The sequence below is a fragment of the Macaca mulatta genome, chromosome 19, assembly GCF_049350105.2.
Source record: "Macaca mulatta isolate MMU2019108-1 chromosome 19, T2T-MMU8v2.0, whole genome shotgun sequence".
NCBI lineage: Eukaryota > Metazoa > Chordata > Mammalia > Primates > Cercopithecidae > Macaca > Macaca mulatta.
In genome coordinates, this window is record NC_133424.1 from 47,882,692 (window position 1) to 47,910,031 (window position 27,340).

The 27,340-nt window shown below is 43.0% G+C and overlaps 2 protein-coding genes and 1 long non-coding RNA gene across 10 annotated transcripts in view; 1 reads left to right on the forward strand and 2 right to left on the reverse strand.

Moving 5' to 3' along the window:
* Positions 1–15,896, reverse strand: part of ZNF461 (zinc finger protein 461) — a 36,010-nt gene extending 20,114 nt beyond the window's left edge. For 2 of the 8 annotated variants that reach the window (XM_028839033.2, XM_015123622.3), the window contains exons 1-4: positions 15,758–15,896; positions 13,755–13,843; positions 4,107–4,196; positions 2,209–2,304 (exon numbers count right to left, since the gene is read on the reverse strand). In XM_028839033.2, the coding sequence (XP_028694866.2) occupies positions 2,209–2,304; positions 4,107–4,149 (139 nt within the window). In that variant the 5' untranslated portion in view covers positions 4,150–4,196; positions 13,755–13,843; positions 15,758–15,896. Of the gene's footprint in view, positions 1–2,208; positions 2,305–4,069; positions 4,218–13,754; positions 13,844–15,757 lie in introns of all 8 variants that reach the window. The other 6 variants (XM_015123621.3, XM_015123620.3, XM_077982554.1 and 3 more) reach the window with 5 other exon arrangements.
* Positions 8,716–12,258, reverse strand: LOC144337470 (uncharacterized). Its single transcript, XR_013410634.1, has 2 exons — positions 12,115–12,258; positions 8,716–9,202 (listed from the first exon to the last, which is right to left on the reverse strand). It is a non-coding gene; the product is annotated as an uncharacterized LOC144337470 (long non-coding RNA).
* Positions 15,897–15,992: 96 nt separating the features above from the next.
* Positions 15,993–27,340, forward strand: part of ZNF567 (zinc finger protein 567) — a 59,536-nt gene continuing 48,188 nt past the window's right edge. The window contains exon 1 of the mRNA XM_077982500.1: positions 15,993–16,190. The gene's annotated coding sequence lies outside the window, so the exon portion shown is untranslated. The remainder of the gene's footprint in view (positions 16,191–27,340) is intronic.

Genomic DNA, 27,340 nt, shown 5'->3' on the forward strand with positions numbered 1-27,340 from the left:
CTGCATAGAGCTATAAATATACACACAGAAATGAGTGCATGTATAACTGGTGAAATCTGAGTAAGTTCTACGAATTGTAGCAATGTCAATTTTTTGGTATGGTATTGTACTATAGTTGGATAAGGTATTAACCCTGGGGGAAGCTGCAAAGGGGTGCACAGGACTCCCCTGTACATTTCTTTGCAACCTCTTGTGAATCCATAATTATTTCAAAATAAAGGGTTTTTTTTAAAGAAAATCCATGCCAAAGAAAAAGCCTAACCAGGTATTAAAAAACTGGTAAAGGAATGTTATCTTTACATTAAAACATGTATGAGAATATGTATCATTTTTCCATGATTCCTCTCTATTAGTTTCTTAGGGCTGCCATTAACAAAGTCCCACAAACTGGGTGGCTTAAAACACCACAAATGTATTCTCTCACAGTTCTGTAGCACTTTATTTATTTATTTATTGAGACCCTGTCTTGCTCTGTTACCAGACTAGAGTGTAATGACAGAATCATGGTTCTCTGCAGCCTTGACCTCCCAGGCTCAAGCAATCCTCCCAACTCGGCCTCTTGAGTAGATGGGACTACAGGTGCATGCCACCATGCTAGGCTACCGACAAGGTGTCACTATATTGCCCAGACTGGTATCAAACTCCTAGGCTCAAGCAATCCTTCCACCTTGGCCTCCCAAAGTGCTGGGATTACAGGTGCGAGCCACCACGTTCAGCCTATAGCGCTTCAATGAGTCACAGACATCATCAAAGAACTCTGGCCTATAGAATGGATCTGTTTTTGGCCTACACACCCCAAACTTTCCTGGTTGATCTCCTTTCTTCTCAATCATCCCTCTGCCATCTCTACCTCCTCAATATAGTCATATATTACTTTCTCTAATTTTCTTAATTTCTAATCAACACTATTTTTTTGCCTAGTGATTCTATTAGAATATCCATCCATGTATTCTTGATCCCCTATTAGATTGAAAATGTCTCTATAACACTTTAAAAATGTATTCCTATCACCTAGCAAAGCAACTTGTATGAATCTTTTATTTATTTATTTTGAGACAGCATCTTGCAGTGTCACCTAAACTGGAGTAAAGTGGTACAATCTTGGCTCACTGTAGCCTCAAACTCCTGGGCTCAAATGATCTCCCACCTCAGTCTGCTGAATATCTGGGACTACAGGCATACACCACCATGCCTGGCTAATTTTTTAATTTTTAATTCTTTGTAAAGACAGGGCTTTTGCTATGTTGCCAGACTGGTCACAAACTCCTAAGCTCAAGTAATCCTCCCACCTGAGCCTCCCAAAGTGCTGAGATTACAGGTGTGAGCCACTGAGCCTGGCCTGAATCTTTTTTAAAAAGTTATAAACAGGCTGGGCACAGCAGCGCATGCCTGTAATCCTAGCACTTTGGGAGGCTGAGGTGGGAGAATTGCTTAAGGAGGTCGAGACCAGCCCGGGCAATATAGCGAGACCTCATCTCTGCAAAAATTTAAAAAATTAGCCAGGTATGGTGACGTGTGCCTGTAGTTCCAGCTACTCAGGAAATTGAGGTGAGAGGATTGCTTAAGTCAGGGAGGCAGAGGTTGCAGTGAGCCAAGTTTGCACCACTGCACTCCATCCAGCCTGAGTGACAAAGTAAAACCCTGTCTCAAAACAAACAAACAAAAATTAATAAACACTGTAGATTGTGTCCTTTGATGTACAGAGTTTTTAGGTTTGATGTAGTCCCATTTGTCTATTTTTGCTTTTGTTGCCAGTGCTTTTGGTGTTACATACACAATAAATCATTGCCAAATCCAATGTTATGAAGCTTTTCTCCAATATTTTCTTCTAAGAATTTTTGTTGTTTTAGATCTCACATTTAGGTCTTTGATCCATTCTGAGTTAATTTTTCTATCTAGTATAAGACAAGGGTACAAATGTATTCCTTTGCCTGTGGATAATCCAATTTTCTCCATGGAAGTGTTGGCACCCTTGTCTAAAATCATTTGACTATTTATGCAAGGGTTTATTTCTGGGCTCTCTATTCTATTCCATTAGTCTACATGTCTATCTTTATGCCAGTACCACACTGTTTGATTACTATAGGTTTGTAATATGTTTTGAAATCAGGTTTTCCCTAAGTATTTGATTTAAAATAACCTTGCCAACCCAACATTCTGAACAGCTGGTCTGTTCCCTGCAAGGGCTTCCTGTGCTTGCTCACTCACCTGGGCACCATCTTCCTGTCTCTTCCCTCACAACCATCCAGGGCTCCTTCCCTTGCTCCAATGAGGAGATTATGGCTGGCTTAGAAACAGAAAGACCTAGTTATAAGAAAAGAAATTGAGATGAGATGGAAATGAATGTATCCAAATACCGTAATTTAGAACTGATTAAAATAAAAATAAATCACAGATAAAAATGGTACTTGATAAGGGATACAGAGGAAATAAAGGAGAAGAGATGAAATCCTCATATTCATATGAACACAGGATCATAACAAACAAAGCAAACAAATAGGCGATAAAATAGTACTTAAATTTATGTAAGCTTTCTCTTATTTTGCTGTGAGGAAAAAAAAAAGAAGCTTCCTGAAATATTTATTCTTTTAAAAAATTTTCTTTTTGAGACGGAGTTTTGCTCTTGTTGTCCAGGCTGGAGTGCAATCGCACAATCTCGGCTCACTGCAACCTCCACTTCACGGGTTCACGTGATTCTCCTGCCTCAGCCTCCTAAGTAGCCAGGATTACAGTACACCCACCACAGTGCCTGGCTAATTTTTGCATTTTTAGTAGAAAAGGGGTTTCGCCCATATTGGCCAGGCTGGTCTCAAACTCCTTACCTCAGGTGATCCACCTGCCTCAGCCTCCCAAAGTACTAGGATTACAGGCATAAGCCACTGCACCCGGCCTCATATTTTTTAAATGTTAACTGTACAAAGTTCTTAAAAAATAACTTCCAAAGGCAAATCATTTAAAAGAGAATACAGGTCAGGCATGGTGGCTCACGCCTGTAATCCCAACACTTTACGAGGCCAACGCAGGTGGATCACTTGAGATCAGAATTTTGAGACCAGCCTGGCCAACATGGTGAAACCCTGTTTCTACTAAAAGTACAAAAATTAGTTGTGCCTGGTGGTAGGCACCTGTAATCCCATCTACTCAGGAGGCTGAGGCAGGAGAACTGCTCGAACCTGGGAGGCAGAGGATGCGGTGAGCTGAGATGCGCCATTGCACTCTAGCCTGGGCGACAAAAGTGAAACTCTGTCACAAAAAAAAAGAAAAAAGTTAAAAGGCCGGGTGTGGTGGCTCACGCCTATAATCCCAGCAGTTTGGGAGGCCAAGGCAGGTGATCACCTGAGGTCAGGAGTTTGAGACCAGCCTGACCAACATGGAAAAAACACGTCTCTACTAAAAATACAAAATTAGCCAGGTGTGGTGGCGCATGCCTGTAATCCCAGCTACTCGGAAGGCTGAGGCAGGAGAATCGCTTGAACCTGGGAGGCAGAGGTTGCGGTGAGCCGAGATCATGCCATTGCACTCCAGCCTGGGCAATGAGAGCGAAACTCCATCTCAAAAAACAAACAAATAAATTAAATAAAAAATGAAAGAGGACATTTATTATAGGAAATGGAGTGGTGTTCCTTTGAGAATAGTAAATGAACCTTTATTACTCTAGCCTACCACTCTGTTACCCAGCAAAGAAAAAAGCTTCGCTCCTGGAACCCATGTGTCTAGTTTTAATCTTATGCTAGTACACTGGCAGATTTAGTACAGTGGATGTGAAAAAAAGACAGAGTGCTTTCTTTGACAGCGTTATGCTTTAACATTGCAGATTTCCAATTCTGCCCCTTAAACATCAAAGAAGAGTTATTATAAGAAAGGACCAAAAGAACATGTAAGGATGGGGATAATGAAAATATCCCTCCATTTAGCTGTGCTTGTTTCTACAATACATAAAGAGAAAATTCATCCAGTTATTTGAAAGCTAGCCCTAAATTAATAGGGGAGAAAGAAGAAATTCTAAGTAGATTGCGAATTGTTAGAAGAATTCTGAATTGTCAGGTTCTTAATTTTTAGATAACTTTACCAAGTGACACCAAGTTGCTATAATTCTCCAACATCACCTCCTTGTACAAATTCCTCTGCGCTGGGTTCAGGCATTCCCATTCCTCCTGAGAGACATCTATAGCCACATCTCTGAACATCACCAACTCCTAAAATGACAAATCGTAGTACTATTTTTGAAATTATAAGAAACATTTTTAAAAAGAAAAGAGAGGCGCTAAAAGAAGGTACTGCAAGAAAGGAGACAGTCTACTGAATATATAGGCTAAGCCTGGGTCACGGGTCAAAGAGGAATTTAGTGTGACTGAAGTGGAGTGCCCACATGTTCTTAAACAATTCAATTTCTGCAGATACATCTTCTTGTGTAGGTGGCAAACTCCTGTTAATCAGTCATCTCGAAACTAGGAAAATAAGTACAGGCTCCCAATTAAATTAAATAGTTAAAAATGTTTAAATCTTTCCAAAATGTCTTATTAAAATCTCTATCTTGAGAAAAATAACTTGAAGACTTGACTTTATGATTATGACTATCATGCCATAGGCATTTTTAGTTTTCCTGCAAATTCTTTAGTACACATCTGGTGCACACTACATTTTCCATAGATGGACACTGCTGTATCTTTCATCGCATATATTCTTCAATTTAATCTTGACATCCCCCTTCCAATTGGTGTAAAGTTATGTGTCCCCTTCTCTTGAACCTGAAAGGACATCTTTCAACCTATAGACTTATTCACCCTATAGAATATGGCAAAAGTGATTATGTGACTTCCGTGGTTAGATCACAAAAACATATCATACTTCTGCCTTACTTTCTGGGGATGTTCGTTCTGGAAACCCAGCCACCATGTTCCTAGGAAGCCTAACCAGCCCATGGGATAGCTCATGGGGAAAGGAACCAAGCCTCCCCAAACAACAGTCAGCAACAGCTTGCAAGCCATGTGAGGGAACTATCTTGAAAGTGGGTCATGTAGTTCCCAATCAGACCATTTCAGCTGATACCACAAGGAACAGAGGTGAGCAATCCCTACTGAGCTCTGCTCAGATTGTGGATTTGCAAGCCCAACCATGATTGCTGTTTTAATCTACTAAATTTTGGGTTGGTTTATTATCTAGAAATAGTTATTGTAACGTAATATGATTTTTATTGGTAGCATAGCATTTGATTTTTTTTTTTTTTTTTTTTTTTGAGATGGAGTCTCGCTCTGCCACCCAGGCTGGAGTGCAGTGGCCGGATCTCAGCTCACTGCAAGCTCTGCCTCCCGGGTTCACACCATTCTCCTGCCTCAGCCTCCCAAGTAGCTGGGATTACAGGTGCCCGCCACCTCGCCCGGCTAATTTTTTTTTGTATTTTTAGTAGAGACATGGTTTCACCGTGTTAGCCAGGATGGTCTCAATCTCCTGACCTCGTGATCTGCCCGTCTCCGCCTCCCAAAGTGCTGGGATTACAGGCTTGAGCCACTGTGCCCGGCCCCCATTTTTTTTTTTAAGAGACGGGGTCTCACTATATTTCCCTGGCTGGTCTTGAGCTCCTGGGCTCAAGCAATCCTCCCACCTTGGCCTCCCAAAGTGCTGGGATTACAGGCATGAGCCACTGCACCCAGCCTCATTTAATCTTACAATAAAAGATTTAATAATTCTCTTAAGCTTGAATCTCTGGGGTGAATAAAATCTCTACGGTATTTTCTAAGGTACATATTCCATTGTTTTATAATTACACTTGAGAGGTCTTAACTGTTACCATCCACCACCTCTCCCTGTATATTTACTATGTTCCTAAACTAAAGAATATTAATGTAGAATGATCCAGACTCTCATAGATGTGACCCAAGTAAGTCTAACATATGCTGTTCAATCTAAAACTGGAGTTTGTAATTGGTGATCACATATTTTCTGGCAAGATCTTCAGTTTTTCCACGCAAGCACTAATCCTATCTCCATCTAATCCTAAAGCCTCACGCAGCAAAGTCTGTCTGCTCAATGAGATCACCAAACACCAATTCCTGGCCGGGCGCGGTGGCTCAAGCCTGTAATCCCAGCACTTTGGGAGGCCGAGATGGGTGGATCACGAGGTCAGGAAATCGAGACCATCCTGGCTAACACGGTGAAACCCCGTCTCTACTAAAAAATACAAAAAGCTAGCCGGGCGAGGTGGCGGGCGCCTGTAGTACCAGCTACTCCGGAGGCTGAGGCGGGAGAATGGCGTGAACCCGGGAGGCGGAGCTTGCAGTGAGCTGAGATCCGGCCACTGCACTCCAGCCCGGGTGATAGAGCGAGACTCCGTCTCAAAAAAACAAAACAAAACAAAAACAACAACAACAAAAAAACATACCAATTCCTATCACATCTCACCGGAAAACCCAAAATTGTGAAGTTCAAAGATTTCCCACATGTGATTTAATTAACCATTCATTCCCTGAGGACACCTCAAGTGGTAGCTTTTTTTTTCTCCCACAGCCTTCGTACCACCGTCCTCCTTGTTTCTAATCGTTGATGTCAGACAACTGTCTTTCCTTCTCTAAAATCTTTTTTTTTTTTGAAGTGGAATCTCACTCTGTCGCCCAGGCTGGAGTGCAGTGGTATGGCCTCAGCTCACTGCAACCTCTGCCTCCTGGGTTCAAGCAATTCTCGTGCCTCAGCCTCCCAAGTAGCTGGGATTACAGGTGCACACCACCACACCTGGCTAATTTTTGTATTTTTTGTAGGGAAGGGGTTTCACCATGTTGTCCAGGCTAGTCTCAAACTCCTGACCTCAAGTGATCTGCCTGCCTCGGCCTCTCAAAATGCTGGGATTACGGTTGTGACCCACCGCACCTGGGTCCCTTCTCTAAAATATAATGTCATCATTTCATCAGTCTATACCATGTATTATCTCTCTCTCCATTGCAGTGATGTATTTACATGCAGGTTTTTGCCCCTCAGGAATTTTCGCTCCTGGCTCAGTATCACTAACTCTAATACTATAATCTTAATTTTCAGTGATTTCAAATATCCGTATACTGCGTTCTTCTAACATCATGGGCCCAATTCCTTAACCTCTTCTACTTTTCTATGAGCTTATCTTCCACTCTACTGTACTCACTCCCCACGTTATTACTCTAGACCTTGTGACTAGCAATAACTGTATCACCTCCAAAATATCAAGTATCCTTCTCTGATCCCCTTCACATTGGCACTCACCCACTCCATGCCTCTTCTCCCCCTTCTTACCCAACTTAAATTCCATGCTCAACTAATCACTTAACTTTATAATCACTCCCAGCATGAGCTCCCTTAACCCTCTCATTTCACACTTGCTTGACAAAGCCTGAATCCTTGATGAATCCATCTCTCTTTCTACTCCATCACCAAATCTAAGTAGCTAAAATTGGCTAGAGAAAATTATAAAACTTAGTAACAAGTTTTATTTTTATATTTTCTTTCTCTTTTTTTTTGCGAGGGGTGGTAAGGGTGGGGCATCTTTCTTTGTCACATAAGCTGGAGTCCAGTGGCGAGATCTTAGCTCACACTGCAACCTCAAACTCCCAGGCACAACTGATTCTCCCATCTCAGTGTCCCAAGTAGCTGGGACTACAGGCATGTGCCACCATACTCAGCTAATTTTTTTTTTTTGTGTACCGATGGGGGTCTTTGTTGTCCAGGCTGGTCTCAAACTCCTGGTTTCAAGCAGTCCTCTTGCTGTGGCCTCCCAAAGTGTTGGAATTACAGGCATGAGCCACTGCACCTGGCATATTTTTATATTTTTCTTTTCCTTTCTTAAATGGTTAAGAACTAAAAAGGTATACATTCAGATGTCTTGCCTCATATTTATCCTTTCCATTTTGTTTCCCACCTCTTGCCCCCATGAGTGCAAAAAGTTATTAAAAAACTTCATAAGTAAATACATACATATAATTTTTCATGCTTTTATACAAATAGTAACATATTATAATATATGCACTGTTTGGTACTTGATTTTTTTTCACTTATTAAATTCAAAGTATCTTGCCATATCTGTGATGAATGGCTTCTTTATTTTTACATAAGTATATATAGTCCAATTATTTGTATTAACACTGATGGTTTATCAATTAAACCTATAGATTCATTATTTCTAGTCTTTGGCTATTATAAACAACAGTACAATGAATGCTATTGTGAATTTATCATTTCATACAAATACGGGTATATCTGTAAGAAAAAGTACCAGGAGTTGGATTGCTGGGTCAAAATGGAAAATACATTTTGGTAGATGTCAAATTGCCCTTGAAAGCAGTTAGACCATTTTGTTCTCACAGACTCACTAACAGGGTGCTTTGTCAAAACATTTTATTTTTACCAATCTAACAAGAAAGAAATGTCCACCAGAACTCTATGTCATAAACTCTACTGCCACAGAGTTTTAGTGGACATTTCTTTAATTGTGAGTTTAGTACTTTTCTTTTTAGAAGAACCCTTTATATTTCCTTTTCTGTGAACTCTCTATTCAGGTCCTTTGGCCTTTTTTCTACTGGGCTAGTCATCTTTTTTTCTCTAAAAGTTCTCTATATTAGAGAAATAATAAGCTCTTTCCTTGTTTATGAGTGGTAAATACTTTACTCCAGTTTGTCATCTGTCTTCTGACTTTGCTGACAAGTGTTTCTCGCCATGCAGAAGTTTTTTTATTTTAATGTGGTAAAATGTGTTAACTTTTTCTTTTTCTAGTTTTTGGATTCTGAGTCCTAGTTAGAAAGGCGTTCCCCAAACCAAAGTTATGGAGGAATTCTCCCATGTTTTATTCTAGTGCTGTTATCACTATATTTTTAACAATTAAATTATTTGATTTATTGTAATTTATCCTATATGGTACGTGGGATATAGATTGGACTTTATCTTTTTCCAAAATTGCTACCTATCTGATAATGTTATCAACAGTCCATCTTTAGCCTACCGATTGGACATGTCATGTTAACCATGAGTTATATTCCCATTTTAGGTATAACTCTAGGATTTCTATTCTGTTCACTTGATCCAATTATCATGTTTTCAGTATTGTGCCTTTCCATTATATGTAATTATGTGTAATTACCTGGTAGAGCTAATGTCCCCTCTACAGAGGGAATTAACAGAACCCTGAGTCAACAACACATAACATGCAATAAAAAGTGTACAATAGGCTGGGCGTGGTGGCTCACACCTGTAATCCTAGCACTCTGGGAGGCTGAGGCAGGCGGATCACTTGAGGTCAGGAGTTTGAGACCAGCCTGGGCAACATGGTGAAACCCCATCTCTACTAAAAATACAAAAAATTAGCTGAGTGTGGTGGCACACAACTGTGGTCCCAGATACTTGGGAGGCTGAGGTGGGATAGTCGCTTGAACCTGGGAGGCAGAGGTTGCAATGAGCTGAGATTGTGCCACTGCATTCCAGCCTGGGTGACAGATTGAGACTCCGTCTCAAAAAAAAAAAATAAATAAAAATAAATAAATAAAATTACTAGAAATGAAAAAATATGATTTTCAAGAGAAAACCACTTAATAGAAACATATCGACAAATGACACAGATGTTGAAATTGGCAAAGACTATAAAAACTATGAGATATATTTAAAAAATCTACAGGAGGGAAAAAGGGAAATTTCAGGTGAAATTTGAATACTCTAAAAAAGAACCCAAGGCAAATCCCGAAACTAAGAAATGAACTATATGAGGCCGGGTGTGGCGGTGGACACCTGTAATCCCAGCACTTTGGGAGGCTGAGGCGGGTGGATCACCTGAGGTCAGGAGTTTGAGATCAGCCTGGCCAATGTGGTGAAACCCTGGTCTCTACTAAAAATACAAAAATTAGCCAGGCATGGTGGTATACAAAAATGTTAAAGGAAATTCTTCATGTGGAAAAAAAAATTGAAACTAGATAAAATCTTCAGTCTATACAGAAGAATAAAGAGTGTTAGAAATGGTAAACATAGGGTTAAAACATAAGATATTCTTTTCATTTAATAATTTCTTTAAAAGATAATCAACTAAAGAAAGAAATATATGCTTTAAGCAAATTTAGAAATAAAATATATGACAAAAAAAAAAAAAAAGACGGGAAGGGGAAATAGAAGTATCCAGTTGTGCCTGGTGCAGTGGCTCACCCCTGTAAGCCACTCCAGGTAGGCAGGATTGCTTAAGGCCAGGAGACCAGCCTGGGTAACAAAGTGAGATGGCATCTCTACAAAAAATTAAACAATTAGCCAGACGTGGTGGCACACAACTGTAGTCCTAGTTACTTGGAAGGCTAAGGCAGGAGGATCACTTGAGCCTAGGAGTTCGAGGCTGCAATAAGCTATGATGACACCACTGGACTCCAACCTGGGCAACAGAGCATGACCCAGTCTCTTAAAAAAAAAAAAAAAAGAAAAGTATCCAGCTGTAAGACGTTTACATTATACCTGAAATGTTCTAAAATGACTCGAATAATGTAAAGCACATTGCAAACCTTAAAACAACCCCTAAAACAGCAAAACAAAGAGATACAGCAAATAATCCTATAGTGAAGATAAAATTAAACACTAAAAAAATAAGATTAATCCAAGACAAGGCAGGAAAACAGGAAAAAAAAATTTAAAAAGAACAGTTGACAAAATGATAGAGTAAAACCTAACTATATTGCTAATTACATTAAATTTAAGTGGTCAAACTACAGTATATTTCCTGACTTATTTTATGGAGCCAGCATTGCCCTGACACTAAAACTTAAAAATTAATTAAAAATTAAGATGAAAGAAAGTCATTTTTACATAATAAAATCTGAGAGAATGTGTCACCAAAGACCCAAACTACAGGAAATGCTAAGGGAAGATCTTCAGGCTAAAGATAAATGATACAGGATGGAAGTTCAGATCACAGGAAGGAAGGAAAAGCAACTAGACATTTTTTCCTGTTTTCCAACACATATAATTTCTTATCTTTGCAAATTCTTTCCACATTTCCAAGTGTTTCTTTTTTATTTATTCCTTTTTTTGAGACGGAGTTTCGCTCTTGTTGCCCAGGCTGGAGTGCAATGACACAATCTCAGCTCACCGCAACCTCTGCCTTCTGGGTTCAAGTGGTTCTCCTACCTCAGCCTCCCAGGTAGCTGGGATTACAGGCATGCACCACCACGCCAGGCTAACTTTGTATTTTTATTTTTATTTTTATTTTTATTTTTATTTATTTATTTTTTTTTTGAGACGGAGTCTCGCTCTGTCGCCCAGGCTGGAGTGCAGTGGCCGGATCTCAGCTCACTGCAAGCTCCGCCTCCCCGGTTTACGCCATTCTCCTGCCTCAGCCTCCCGAGTAGCTGGGACTACAGGCGCCCGCCACCTCGCCCGGCTAGTTTTTTTGTATTTTTAGTAGAGACGGGGTTTCACCATGTTAGCCAGGATGGTCTCGATCTCCTGACCTTGTGATCCGCCCGTCTCGGCCTCCCAAAGTGCTGGGATTACAGGCTTGAGCCACCGCGCCCGGCTTAACTTTGTATTTTTAGCAGAGACGGAGTTTCTCCATGTTGATCAGGCTGGTATCGAACTACCGACTTCAGGTGATCTGCCTGCCTCAGCCTCCCAAAATGCAGGGATTACAGGTGTGAGCCACAGCACCTAGCCGTTTCCATGTATTTCTAATTCATATATTTTCACTGTTTTTGGTAGGAGCATTCAAAGCTATGATTTTTCCTTAGGGTCCTGCTATTTTATTTTATTTTTTGAGATGGAGTCTTGCTCTGTCATGCAGGCTGGAGTGCAGTGGCAAGATCTTGGTTCACAGCAATATCCGCCCCCTGGGTTCAAGCAATTCTCCTGCCTCAGCCTCCCAAGTAGCTGGGATTACAGGTGCACGCCACCACACCCAGCTAATTTTTGTATTTTTAGTAGAGATGGGGATTCACCATGTTGGCCTGGATGGTCTTGATCTCCTGACCTCATGATTGGCCCACCTCAGCCTCCCAAAGTGCTGGGATTACAGGCATGAGCCACTGCACCTGGCCAGTGTCCTGCTTTAATTAAATCTCTCTCTTTTTTTTTTTTTTAAGACAGAGCCTTGCTCTGTTGCCCAGGCTGGAGTGCAGTGGTGTGATCTCGGCTCACTGTAATCTCCGCCTTCCAGGTTCACGCCATTCTCCTGCCTCAGCCTCCCTAGTAGCTGAGACTACAGGCGCCCACCACCACGCCCGACTAATTTTTTGTATTTTTAGTAGAGACGGGGTTTCACCCTGTTAGCCAGGATGGTCTTGATCTCCTGACCTCATGATCCACCCGCCTTGGCCTCCCAAAGTGTTGGGATTACAGGCATGAGCCACCGTGCCCGGCCCTGTTTTCTTTTCATTCTATTTGTCTGATATAGTTTGCCAGTCCTTTTCTTAACCTTTCTAAATTAGTGAATCATTCAGGTGTCTGGGTTTTAATTCATGATTCAATCTGAAAGGTCTTTTAATAGATGAGTTAAACACCATTTGCATATATTAATAAGGCATATATATTTGCTCTCTGGTCTTAACTTTATCATGTAGTTTTTTTTTTTTTTTTTTTTTTTTTGAGACAGAGGCTTGCTCTGTCACCCAGGCTGGAGTGCAGTGCGATTGTAGCTCACTGCAGCCGCAAACTTCTGGGATCAAGTGATCCTCCCACTTCCGCCTCAGCCTCCCCAGTAGCTAGGACTACAGGTGCACACAACCACAAGCAGCTGATTAACAAAAAAAAATTCTTTTTGTAGAGATGGGGTTTTATTATGTTGCCTGGACTGGTCTGGAACTCCTGGACTCAAACAATTCTCTCGCTTCAGCCTCTCAAAGTGCTAGAATTACTGGCGTGAGCCTCCGTGCCTGGCTTTTATCACGCGATTATTTTGTTAATTCTGTCTTGCTCACTCTCTCTGCATATATCTGTGTGTCTTAAGTCTTACTATACATAAGTTATTTTTTGTCTCTCAATACCGGTTAAGCCTCAGAAGGGAAGATATGCATGTATGTGATATTTTTTCCCCACTGATTTATTCCTAGTTACCTAGAAGAATGCCTGTCACATAGTAGGTACTCGGTAAATATTCGTTAAATCACCTCATCCAATCAAAGTTCTCACAAGAGAAACACTAATATTTTCTTCAAAATAATATTATTTGTGTTCTTTCCTTGTTTCTGTTAAAAGATTTCACGTAAGGGAGATGAAGAATCATTTATTCAACAAGCATATGAACACGGGTTGGAGAGGAGAGAAGCAAAAATGAAGGCCCTGAAATTCTGGCACGTCACTTACTCACTAGTAAGTTACTGTATAATTCTCAGGTAAGAAACAATGTCAGAATAAAGAAGGCAGGCCAGGCGCAGTGGCTCACGCCTGTAATCCCAGCACTTTGGGAGGCTGAGATGGGCGGATCACTTGAGGCCAGGAGTTTGAGATCAGCCTGGCCAACTTGGCAAAACCCCGTCTCTACTTAGAGTACAAAAATTAGCTGGGTGTGGTGGCATGTGCCTGTTGTCCCAGCTACTTGAGAGGCTGAAGTCGGAGAATCGCTTGAACCTGGGAGGTGGAGGCTGCAGTGAGCCAAGATCGCGCCACGGCACTCTAACCTTCCCACCTGGGAGACAGAATGAGGCTATATCTCCAAAAAAAAAAAAAAAAAAAAAAAAAAAAAAAGCAAATAGTCACAAGCCCTATACAAAAAAACCAAACCAAAACAAAAAAACCACAAAAAATCTATTTTAATTAGGAGCAAGAAAAAAACAACTTACATGGGCCATGGCTTATTTTAGAATTGAATGTATTAATTAATCCTCTTCTTGGTTCCCTCTGGAAGAAACTCAGTCCAAAGAAGGTGTTGCTGGGGGAGAGGGCAGTTAAAAAAAAAAAAAAAGACAGGAGATTATTGCCTCTAAGCTCCCAAAATGTTAATTCAGAATGACATTTTTCTTCCCCCTTCATATCTCCTATTCCCAGACCTGATACATACGTACATAAATTATTAGTGGGAATTTGGACAAATCCTAGCTTTACTCAAAACCATGAGGAAACCCAGCTACAGCAGGATAGACTCAAGAAAAGCAAGGATCATTCTCTTCAGCAGAAGGGATAGTTAGGCCAGCCCAGTGTCCCAATACTATGATGAAATGGAAGCCAGGATCAGGGTGCTGAGAACTGCCCTGAGTAGATTTTTACTGAATTAAGAGGAAAAAGAAAAGTTAATGGACATTATGAGAAAAGATCAGGGAAACAGAAAACAGACCCAAAAGACCCAATGTATGTATAACAGGAATTTCAAAAATAAGAGGCTGAAACAACACAGATGGAAGAGAAGAAATAAATAGAACAAAAATTTCCAGACCAAAATAAACTCTTGAGTCTTTAAAGTACAGTGCTGTAAGAATTAAAGAAGAATCGTACCTGCAAACATCCTGAGAAATATTCTTAAATTTGTCTTTGAATACAGACAAAAGGACATAAATATCTTTTAGTAAGAAGTTGCAGAGGTTGGGCGCAGTGGCTCACGCCTGTAATCCCAACACTTTGGGAGGCAGAGGCAGGCGGATCACGAGGTCAGGGGCCCAAGACCAGCCTGGCCAACATGGTGAAATCCCGTCTCTACTAAAAATACAAAAATGAGGTGGGTGTGGTGGCGGATGCCTGTAATCCCAGCTACTCGGGAGGATGAGGCAGGAGAACTGCTTGAAAACCCACGGCGGAGGTTGCAGTGAGCCCAGATAGCGCCACTACATTCCAGCCTGGGCGAAAGAGAGAAACTCCGTCTCAAAAAAAAAAAAAAAAACAAAAAGAAGTTGCAGAACGATGTGTATGTATTGTGGCCTAGCCTAATCTTAGGAAAAAAAAAAAATCAAACACATATGTACATAAGCATACTACATATGTGGTGTTTTTCTGAGGCTGTGATGATAAATGCGGGGTAGCAATGTGATTTTGGCTTGTGTTGTATGTGTAAATCTACAGCTAACTCCTCAAGTAGTCAGGAGGGGAGATGGCTGAATGACAGATCTCTGGGGCAGGGCGTCCTGAGCCTTAGATGTGTGCACAGGAGCGGGGTGAGGTGACTGTGCGTGTGTCTGTGTGTGAGAGACCAGAGTTGACTGAGAGGAGTGGAAGCTCTCTGACTGATCGTGTGAGCCTGAGGATAAAGTAAAGTAAATGCTTTTTTTTTTTTTTTTTTTTTTTTGAGACGGAGTTTCACTCTTGTTGCCCAGGCTGGAGTGCAATGGTGCGATCTCGGCTCACCGCAACCTCAGCCTCCCGGGTTCAAGCGATTCTCCTGCCTCAGCCTCCCGAGTAGCTGGGATTACAGGCATGCACCACCACACCTGGCTAATTTAGTGTTTTTAGTAGAGATGGGGTTTCTCCACGTTGGTCAGGCTGGTATCGAACTTCCGACCTCAGGTGATCCACCCGCTTCGGCCTCCTAAAGTGCTGGGATTACAGGCGTGAGTCACTGCGCCCGGCGTGTGCTTTTTCTTTCATGTAAATTAATGGGACTTAAACAAATAGCCATTCACAATAATGGTCACAGTCACCTACATTTACACAAATGATCGGGCACAGAATCACACTGTCAGTAAAGCACACCCACGCACCAGGTCGCTGTCCCAACAGTAACACACACTTAGCCCAAAGATAAACCCTACTTCCTCACGCATGCAAAACACACCCCCCTAAGGGGTGATCCCGCACTCAGAGGCTTAAAACTACAGACATTCCCCTTCCACGACACTGGTGAGCCAGGATTTCTCACCTTCAGCATCCTCAGGGAAGGCTCTGGTCCAAGTCCTGATTCGGATTCCAGGCGAGGCCGCTCTACCTTCTCCACCGGCCCGGGACACCCTTACCTGCCTCTACCCGGAGACCATTCCTCCGAGGCTCCTACCGGAAGTAGCTGTGGACAGCGGTGTCCTCTGGGAAATGCAGTCCGAGGGGAGAGCGCCTGAGATGGAAAGGGTGTGTTCCGCCGGGCTCCGGGATGCACTTGCGCAGTTTCACCCGAGGCTGGAGTGACGCCAACCTCTTAGGGTTCGTTTTCGGATACCAGACTTCGGGTTCCGCTGAGGACGGATTTCAGAATAGGGACAGTGGCTGCCCCGACCTCCTCAAGGCGGCCGCCGCGGGGTGTGGCTGAAGATAATTTTTGGCGGGCGCGGACTAATCCGGCTTCCCTTTGTGGAGTTGTGGTGAGAGAGGTGTTTTGTTGCGAGACCGCACGTGCGCCTATCCGAAGGTGACTCTGGTGGAGAAGGTGGATATGAACCGACTTGTGAGGGTGTAGCGCGTGAGATTCGTATGTGAAACGATTTTTTTTTTTTTAATTTTTTTTGGCTGGGCGCGGTGGCTCACGCCGAGGCGGGCGGATCACCCGAGACCAGCCTGACTAATATGGAGAAACCCAGTCTCTACTAAAAATACAGAATTAGCCGGGCGTGATGGCGCCTGCCTGTAATCCCAGCTACTCGGGAGGCTGAGACAGGAGAATCGCTTGAACCCGAGAGGCAGAGGTTGCGGTGAGCCGAGATTGCGCCATTGCACTCCAGCCTGGGCAACAAGAGCAAAATTCCTTCTCAAACAAACAAAACTGTACGTCATATATTTGACTCAATTTATTTTATATATATATTATTGTTATTACTACTATTATTTTGAGACGGAGTCTCGCTCTGTCGCCCAGGCTGGAGTGCAGTGGCGCGATCTCGGCTCACTGCAAGCTCCGCCTCCCGGGTTCACGCCATTCTCCTGCCTCAGCCTCCCACGTAGCTGGGACTACAGGCGCCCGCCACTGCGCCTGGCTAATTTTTTGTATTTTTAGTAGAGACGGGGTTTCACCGTGTTAGCCAGGATGGTCTCGATCTTCTGACCTCGTGATCCACCCGTCTCGGCCTCCCAAAGTGCTGGGATTACAGGCATGAGCCACCGCTCCCGGCCTATTTATATATTTTTTCATACAGAAAAAATATATTCTTGCCTGGGCAAGAAAAACAACAACAACAACAAAAAAAAACCAAAAACTGTACGTCATATATTTCACTCAACTTTAAAAATTTTTTTTTTATTTTTTTGACACAGGGTCTTCATGCCCTGTTGCCCGGGCTGAGTGTGGTGTCGGGATCCTAGCTCACTGCAATCTCCACCTCCTCTGCTTCTCCCGCATCCACCTCCCAAAGTGCTGTGATTACAGGCGTGAGCCACCAGGTCCAGCCAAAACGATATTTATTTATTTATTTTTGGTAAAGACGAGGTCTCGCTATGTTGCCCACGCTGGTGGTCTCGAACTCCTGGACTCAAGCGATCCTCCCATCTCGTTTGCCAAAGTGTTGGATGACAGGTGTGAACCACCGCGCTGGGTCGTGAAACGGTTTTGAGGCCTTTTGAGAATGGCTGTGCTATATGCCCGCGTGGGGTTCATATGGTAAGCGCCGCCACTCCCGCAGTGGCCCCTGTGGGGTGATACCTGATGTGGCTTAAATGTGAGAGGCCACCTGGACCCGTGTGATTGCCATGTTTGCGGGAGCGCAGCCACCTGCACAGGGATCCTGTGACATTCTGTGTGAGGCTTTTTTGCGCTGGGTCCACCCATGATTAGAGGACTAGTGTGACTGTGGCGGCCCCTGGGAAGGGAAAAAGCTGGCTGGGACCAGGAGGGTCTGAGATGGATGAATGACAGATCTCTGGACCAGGGCGTCCTGAACCTTAAATGTATGCATAGGAGCGGTGTGAGGTGACTGTGTGTGTTTGGTTGTGTGTGAGAGTCCAGAGCTGACTGAGAGGAGTGGAAGCTGGTACATGTTATCTGCCAGAAGGGACAGATCCATGGTAAGGACTTCTAACTTCGCTGAGAGACCAGTAACTCCATCACCAAGTGTAATATGAGGAAATGGTGCTTGAGAACAAGTGATTCTGCTTGTGTCTGATTCTTGTTCATGTATGTGGGATGGTTTGCTCTTGAAACTGTCACTGAAAGGAGAGTGAAATATATGATGTATAGCTGGCCCTCCCTATCCATGGGTCTTGCATTGGGGATTCAACAAACCTTCAGTTGAAAATATCTGGGAAAAAGTTGATGTTTGTATCTGTACTGAACTTGTACAGACTTTTTTTTTCTTGTCATCATGCCCTAAACAATAGAATATAACAACTATTTACATGGTTATTAGGTATTATAAGTAATCTAGAGAGGGTTTAAAGGATTTTCGTAGATTATATGCAAATACTGTGCCATTTTATATAAGGGACTTGAGCATCTGTGGATTTTGGTAGGGAGGAGTCCTGGAGGGATGACTGTATGTGAAAGTGGTTTGTGAATATGCTCAAGTCTCTGGATGAATTGTATGACAGTGAAGGAGTACGTGATTAGGCTGTTGTGGCTTTGAGGTTTATGTGTATATTTTAAAGGATTATGATTGAGCTGGAGATCATGTGAGATTCGATGTGTTTGAATGTGACTTCTGAGTTAAAATCTGAATGAAAGATTGCGAGGTTATATAAATGTAGTAACTGCATAAGAGAATGCAGGTATCTGGGACCCATGGATACGTTACAGTGGGGAAAATAAATAATCAGACCTTTCAGTGATTACTTTTCAGGGTAGTTTGGTGGCAGCACTTTGTGCAAGGAAGGCAAATCCATATCCATAGTGTCTATTTCAGTGAGAAAAAAGCAGTCCAATGTAACCAACCTTCCACCAGAGAATGGTGCCATATTGGGGACTCACTGTTGGTCTCTGCACAGTCACTCTAATAAAAGCCATAGGTCCCTTTTGGAAGACTGGGAGAAAGATTAACAGTATAAATTTCTGGAAGTATACTGGTGTTCTTCCTCAAGGGGACCTGGCCTCCCCTTCATTCAAGGGCTTCTAGGTGTCTTCACTGACTCAAGTCCGGGTATTCATTGAGGGACCTGACTTTCTGTCTTTATGAATCAAGTTACGCTTTTGTTCACTTGACCTAGAAGTCTTCCACTTACGCAAATCAATTAATGCTTTAGTAGATTTCCCATCTATTTAACTTCCACCAAAGAATATCAGCCATCTTCCCAGATAGTTACCCTGTAACAGATATTTTCTTTGACGTGTTCTTTCATGGCCATTTTGCATTCCTTATCACAATAAATCATTGTTTCATATTTATTAACTTGTTTTAAATTAGACACTGGCTCTGAACTGACCTTAATTCTAGGAGACCCAAAACATCACTGTCATCTACCAGTCAGAGTAGGGGCTATGGCAGTTAGGTAATGAATGGAGTTTTAGCTCAGGTATATCTCACAATGGGCACAGCAAGTCCCAGAAGCATTCTGTGGTTGTATCCCCAATACCACACACAAAATTGGACTAGATCTACTTAGTAACTGGCAGAATCCCCACACTGATTACCTGACATGTGAACTGAGGGCTGTTATGGTGGGAGAGGCCAGGTGAAAGCTACTAAAACTGTCTCCACCTAGAAAAATAGTAAATCAGAAGCAATACCACATTCCTGGAGGGATTGCAGAGATTAGTACCACCACTAAGAAAAATATGCAGGGGCGGGGATTCCCACCCCATCCCCATTCAGCTTGCCCGGTTGGCCCTGCAGAAGACAAATCGGTCTTGAAGAATGCCACTGGATTATCATAAGCTTGACCAGGTGGTAACACCTGTTGTAGCTGCTCTACCAAATGTGGTTTTGTTGCTTAAGGATATTAACACATCCTCTGCTACCTGATGTGTAGCTACTGAGCTGGCAAATGCTTTTTTTCTCCATCTTTGTTATTTAAAACCACCATAAATAGCTCGCTTTCAATTGGTAAGGCCAGTAACAACACTTTCACTGTGCAGCCTCAAGGGTATATCAATTCTCCAGACATATATTGTAAGTTAGTTCACAGGGATCTTGATTGCCTTTTCCTTCCGCGAGATACTGCACTGGGCCGGGCACAGTGGCTCAGGCCTGTAATCCCCGCACTTTGGGAGGCTGAGGCGGGTGGATCATCTGAGGTCAGCAGTTCCAGATCAGCCTGGCCAACATGGCAAAACCCCGTCTCTACTAAGAATACAAAAATTAGCTGAACATGCTGGCACACACCTATAATCCCAGCTCCTTGGAAGGCCGAGGCAGGAGAATTGCTTGAACCCAGGAGGCAGAGGTTGCAGTGAGCTGAGATCGTACCACTGTACTCCAGCCTGGGCCACAGAGCAAGATTCCGTCTCAAAACAAACAAACAAAAAATACTGCACTGATCCATTACGTTGATGACATTACACTGATTCGACCTAGTGAACAAGAAGTAGCAAGTACTGTAGATTTATTGGTAAGACATTGCATGTCAGAGGATGGAAATAAATCCAGTAAGAAATCAGGGGCCTTCTACTTCGCTGAAATTCCCAGGGGTCAGGTGGTGTGGAGCATGGTGAGATATCCCTTCTAAGATGATGGATAAATTGTTGCATCTGGCTCCTCCTACAGTCAAAAAGGAGGCGCAATGCATACGGGGTCTCTTTGGATTTTGGAGACAACACATTCTTCACTTGGATGTGTTATTCTGCTGGCCATTTACCATGTGATCCAAAAAGCTGTTAGTTCACAGTGGGGCCCAGAACAAGGGAAAACTCCCCAACAGGTCCAGGCTGCTGTGCAAGCTGATGTGTGCCACTTGGGCCACGTGATCCAACAAATATAATAGTGCCTCCAGTGTCAGTAGCAGAGAGGGATGCTGTTTGGAGCCTTTGGCAGGGCCCAACAGAAGAATCACAGGATAGGCCCTGAGGATTTTGGAGCAAAGCTCCATCTTCCTTTTTAGAAAACACCTCTCCAGAGGCAGCTTTTGGCCTGCTACTGGACCTTAGTAGAGACTGACCATTTAATCATGGGCCACCAAGTTACCATGCAACCTGCACTACCCATCATGAAATGGGTGTTATCTGACCCACGAAGTCATTAAATTGGGTGTGCACAGCAGTACTCTATCATAAAATGCAAGTGGTATAAATGTGACCAGGCCTAAGCAGACCCTGAAGGCACACATGTGAAGAAGTGGCCCAAAAGCCCATCGTTCCCCTCCTGCTGCAATACCTTTCTCTCCCAGCCTGCACTCGTGGCCTCATGGGGAGTTCCCTATGATCAGTTGATAGAGGCAGAGAAGACTCAGGCCTGGTCTACGGATGGTTCTGCATGATAGACAGACACCACCTGGACAGCACTACAGTTCTGTTCTGGGACATCCTCAAAGAACAGTGGTAAAGGGAAATCCTCCTAGTGATTGGAACTCGGAGCACTGCACCTGGTTGTTCATTTTCCCTAGAAGGAGAAATAGCCAGATGTGACATTATATACCAACTTATGCACTGTAGCCAATGGTCTGGCTGGATGGTCAGGGACTTGGAACATTATTTAAAAACTGGTGACAAGGAATTCTGGGGAAGACATATGGACCTTGCTGAACAGGTAAGAAATATAAAGATATTTGTGCCCTATATGAATACTTACCAAAGGGTAACTTTAGCAGAGGAGGATGTTTAATAGTCGGGTGCATAGGATGATCCATTCTGTGGATATCAGTCAGCCTCTTGCCCCAGCTACCCTTACCATCACCCAATTGGCTCGTGAACAAAGTGGTCATGATGGCAGTGATGGAAGTTATGCATGGGCTCAGCAACGTGGACTTCTGCTTACCAAAGCCAAACTGGCTACAGCTACTGCTGAGTGCCCAGTGTGCCAGCAGCCAAGACCAACACTGGTTCCCCAATATGGCACCATTCCCTCGTGGCAGGCTGATACATTGGATTGCTTTCATCATGGAAAGGACAGTATTTTTTTTCTTACTGGAATACACACTTTAGATACGAATTTGTCTTCCTTACCCAAAATGCTTCTGCCAAAACTACCATCCAGACCCTTAACGAATGAAGGTTTGGGTCACCCCACCGGTTAAAGAACCACAATCAGCTGAGGAGCTTGCTTGCTGAGGGGAAAAGGAATACATAATGGGTAAGGGAAGAAGGGAGGCATGAATACCAGCTATAACCACATGAGCAGTTACAGAAACAAAAACTGTAATTGTCATGAATGTATCTTTATTTGTAATGAATGTGTGTACAACAAAGCTTTGTTTTCCTCCCTTTCATATCTCTTTATCGTGTACAGTAACATATACTGACTTTATATTAGAATATTTAAATATTGTTAACTTTATATCAGTTTTCAAGTTATGGGATATGGGGGAGAAGTATTAACATCATCCAGACTTTGCATCCTCTTCTGGGGAAGGGTTAGTTATTTTTGGTTGTATGCAGCATAGTTGTCCCATGTTAAGCAAAAGTATAACCTTGTTACTGTCTTTATTCAGATATGAAGTATGGTTTTGGGAGATGCTTATGGGTACCAAGTTGACAAGGGTGGACTTATGATGGTTAATTTTATGTGTCAACTTGAGTGGGCCATGATGCCCAGATATTTGGTCAAACATTATTCTGGATGTTTCTGTGAAAGTTGTTTTTGGATGAGATTAACACTTAAATCAGTGGACTCTGAATAAAGCAGATTATGCTCCACACAGTGGGTAAGCCTCATTCAATCAGCTAAAGTTCTTAATAGAACAAAAGCTAATGTCCCCTGAGCAAGAAGGAATTGTGTTAGCAGACTGCCTTTAGACTTTGAACACAACTCTTGTCTGGATCTTCAGCCTGCAGGCCTGCCTTGCAGATTTTGGACATACCAAGGCTCCACAATTGCATGAGCCAATTCCTTAAAATAAATATTTCTGTGTACGTGCATACACACACACACACACACACACACCTGTTTGTTCTGTTTCTTTAGAGAACCCTAATATACTGTCCTAAGTATTTTACATGTTTAGTATCATTTAACTCCCCTCAGAACCCTGAGGGAGTTATTGATACCATTCCCAGTAAACTGGTGATGCAGGTGAGGCACCAAGAGCTTAAATAACTTGTAAAATGTCACAGAGTTCCTAAGAGGTGGAACTGGAATTTGAATTTCAAAGCCTTCAGTCTTTAACTATTAGATTACCATTTTCTAACTTGACACCTTCTATTCTGTATCCCATCTACTTCACAAAGCCATTCCTGATGAGTGTCTTTATTGCCAACTAATTTGGAATGAAAATTATTAGGATTATGGATTCTATTATATGATATTTAACACACTGTTTATTCTCAAACATTTTTATTTACTAATTATTATCAGGAATTCTTTGATGAGCATTCTTGTAATACTATTTTGTTCATTTTTATAATTACTTTCTAAGAGACAAAGTGTCCTAGAAGTGGGATTTCTGAGTAAGACATTGGGCATGCTTGGCAACATGTAAGACTTTGTGCTTCAATACTTGGAAGAAGCACAAATTATTAAGATATAATTATTGCCTTTGCATTGCTTATAATTCAACAGGGGCAATAAAAGTAAGTGAAAGGTAGAGCATGACAAAGACTTCTAGAGAAGTACAGATGATAACCCTGTGAGTTCCCAAGAATTCACAGGAGCTCTGTGTGTGAATGAATGCCCTCTCGTCATGTATATGTCTTACAGATTAGAGTCTCTTGATGTTGGGTCTAAAGGGTACTAATGGAGCAAGGCTGTCCTCTTACCCATAGCAGGACATTATGGCTAGTATTTCAGAAGTGAAATAAATCCTTCTGTCAAGAAGGCATAGAAAACAAAGCAGCAAGTCCAAGGTAAGGTTTAAGCCTCTTAGCTCTTCTTCCCTGGTCAGAAAACCCACAGTCATAGTTGGGTCAAAATTAATATTTTTTTTTTGAACGTAAGAGAAATCATTCATCACATAGTATTTAGAATGTGCTTAGCTGTACATGTAAAGACTTCTTAAAGCTTTTTTTTTTTTTTTTTTTTTTTTTTTGAGACAGAGTATCACTCTTGCCCAGGCTGGAGTGCAGTGGCATGATCTCTGCTCACTGCAACTTCTGCCTCCTGGGCTCAAGCGATTCTCATGCCTCAGCCACCCAAGTAACTGGGATTACAGGCGTGCACCAACATGCCTGGCTAATTTTTGTATTTTTAGTAGAGACGGGGTTTCACCGTGTTGGCCAGGCTAGTCTCAAACTCCTGACCTAAAGTGATCAGCTTACCTTGGCCTCCCAAAGTGGAGGGATTACAGGCGTGAGCCACTGCAACCGGCCTAAAAGTTTTTTTAATCTACTTTTTGAAAATCTTCCATGTAATAAAATGCCTTAAACATATATTCTAAAATCAGCAGATGTTTCTTGCAAAGAAAATAAGAAGTATATGTAACAAGTATACTTAAGTTTAAATTTCTAGAAGTATACTTAAAACAAAAAATCAGTATCACAGCCTATTTAATGTTAATTTATTTATTTATTTATTTATTTATTTTTGAGACGGAGTCTTGCTCAGTCACCCAGGCTGCAGTGCGGTGGCGCGATCTCGGCTCACTGCAAGCTCCGCCTCCCGGGTTCTCGCCATTCTCCTGCCTCAGCCTCCCGAGTAGCTGGGACTATAGGCGCCCGCCACTACGCCCGGCTAGTTTTTTGTATTTTTAGTAGAGACGGGGTTTCACCGTGTTAGACAGGATGGTCTCGATCTCCCGACCTTGTGATCCGCCCGTCTCGGCCTCCCAAAGTGCTGGGATTACAGGCTTGAGCCACCGCGCCCGGCCAATGTTAAATGTTAAAGGTATACCTTGGCCGGGTGTGGTGGCTCACACGTGTAATACCAGTACTTTGGGAGGCTGAAGCAGGATCGCTTGAGCCCAAGGAGTTGGAGACCACTCTGGGAAACAGAGTATGACCCCATCTCTACAAAAAAATTAAAAATTGGCCAGGCACGGTGGCTCATGCTTGTAATCCCAGCACTTTGGGAGGCTGAGGCGGATGGATCACGAGGTCAGGAGTTTGAAACCAGCTTGACCAACATTGTGAAACCCCGTCTCCACTAAAAATACAAAAATTAGCCAGTCATGGTGGCGTGTGCCTGTAATCCCAGCTACTCAGGAGGCTGAGGCAGGAGAATTGCTTGAACCCGGGAGGTAGAGGTTGCAGTGAGCCGAGATTGTGCCACTTCACTCCAGCCTAGGTGACAGAGAGACTCCATCTCAAAAAAATAATTAAAAATAATAAAAATTTTAAAAATAATAAAAAATTAGCCAGGTGTGGTGGCGTGTGCCTGTCGTCCCAGCTACACAGGAGGCTGAGGCAGGAAGAGCAGTTGAGCCCAGCAGGTCAAGGCTGCAGTGAGCCATGTTCATGCTGCTGCACTCCAGCCTGGGTGACACAGCAAGAGTGTCTCAAACAAAAAAACTCAGTATACCTCTAGATATTTTTCTTTCTATTGCTAATGTCTGACATTCTGTCTGTATGTATATGTACATGTATCTGTATGTACATATGTATACTTTGATAAATGGTATAGCTGTACATATTATATAGTTACCTGCTTTAGCCACTCTTAGCATGTTTTGGATTTGTCTATATTTTTCTATTATTCTACAACTTTTTTTTTTTTTTTTTTTTGAGATGGAGTCTCACTCAGTTGACCAGGCAGGAGTGCACTGGCACCATCTCCACTCACTGCAACCTCTGCCTCCTGGGTCAAGCGATTCTTCTGCCTCAGTCTGCCGAGTAGCTGGGATTACAGGTTCCTGCCACCACACCTGGCTAATTTTTGTATTTTTAGTTGAGACGGGGTTTCATCATGTTGGCCAGGCTGGTCTCGAACTCCTGACCTCAAGTGATCTGCCCGCTTCAACCTCCCAAACCGCTGGGATTATAGGTATGAGCCACTGTGCCCAGCCAACCTTTTTTTTTTTTTTTAACTGATCACTTAACAGTTCGTTGTGGGGAAGTTCTGGAATATTTAAACAGGTATATTCCTGCTAGACTCAAAGCCGAACCAAGCCAGAGAAATTTCTTCCATATGCTATGCAGCTACTATGTATACCCCAGCCTCCCATTTCTCTCAGGGTCATGTGAGACTTACTTTCAGTGGCAAAAAGCGGAATTACTTTTGCACCAACCTAATACATTTGGAGTGTTTTTTGTCATTTGCAGGACTGTCACTTCCAGGGATAACCATAAAGTTCTCCAGGTGCAGAGTGAGTGGCTGAACCCTGCTTAGAGGGATGTAACTGCAAGAATGTGATGTCAGAGCCTAATCTTTTTTTTTTTTTTTTTTTTTTGAGACGGAGTCTCGCTTTGTCACCCAGGCTAGAGTGCAGTGGCCGGATCTCAGCTCACTGCAAGCTCTGCCTCCCAGGTTCATGCCATTCTCCTGCCTCAGCCTCCCACGTAGCTGGGACTACAGGCGCCTGCCACCTCGCCCGGCTAGTTTTTTGTATTTTTAGTGGAGATGGCGTTTCACCATGTTAGCCAGGATGGTCTCGATCTCCTGACCTTGTGATCCGCCCGTCTCGGCCTCCCAAAGTGCTGGGATTACAGGCTTGAGCCACCGCGCCTGGCCATCAGAGCCTAATCTTGCTAGTTAAGAATAATTTCCTGGCCGGGCACGGTGGCTCACGCTTGTAATCCCAGCACTTTGGAAGGGCAAAATCAGGGGATCGCTTGAGCCCAGGAGGTCGATACCAGCCTGGGCAACATGGTGAAACCTCATCTCTATTTATAAAAATAAAAAATAGGGCTGGGTATGGTGGCTCATGCCTGTAATCCCAGCACTTTGGGAGGCAGAAGTGGGCAGATCACCTGAGGTTGGAAGTTCGAGACTAGCCTGACCAACATAGAAAAAACCCGTCTCTACTAAAAACTCAAAATTAACCAGGTGTAGTGGTACATGCCTGTAATCCCAGCTACTTGGGAGGCTGAGGCAGAAGAATCACATGAACCCAGGAGGCAGAGGTTGTGGTGAGCCGAGACCATGCCATTGCACTCCGGCCTGGGCAACAAGAGCAAAACTCCATCTCAAAAAAAAAAAAAAAAAAAAAAAAAAGACTGAGTGGGGTGGCTCACATCTGTAATCCCAGTACTTTGGGAGACCAAGGTGGGCGGATCCGGATCACGAGGTCAGGGGTTCAAGACCATCCTGGCCAACATAGTGAAACCCTGTCTCTACTAAAAATACAAAAAATTAGCCAGGTGTTGTGGCGGGCACCTGTAATCCCAGCTACTTGGGAGGCTGGGAGGAGAATCGCTTGAACTTGGGAGGCAGAGATTGCAGTGAGCTGAGATTGTGCCACTGCATTCCAGCCTGGGCGACAGTGCGAGACTCTGTATCAAAAAAAAAAAAAAAAAAGGCCTGGCGCGGTGGTTTACGCCATTAATCCCAGCACTTTGGGAGGCCGAAGCAGGTGGATCACCTGAGGTGAGGAGTTCGAGACCAGCCTGACCAACATGTCTAAACCCCAT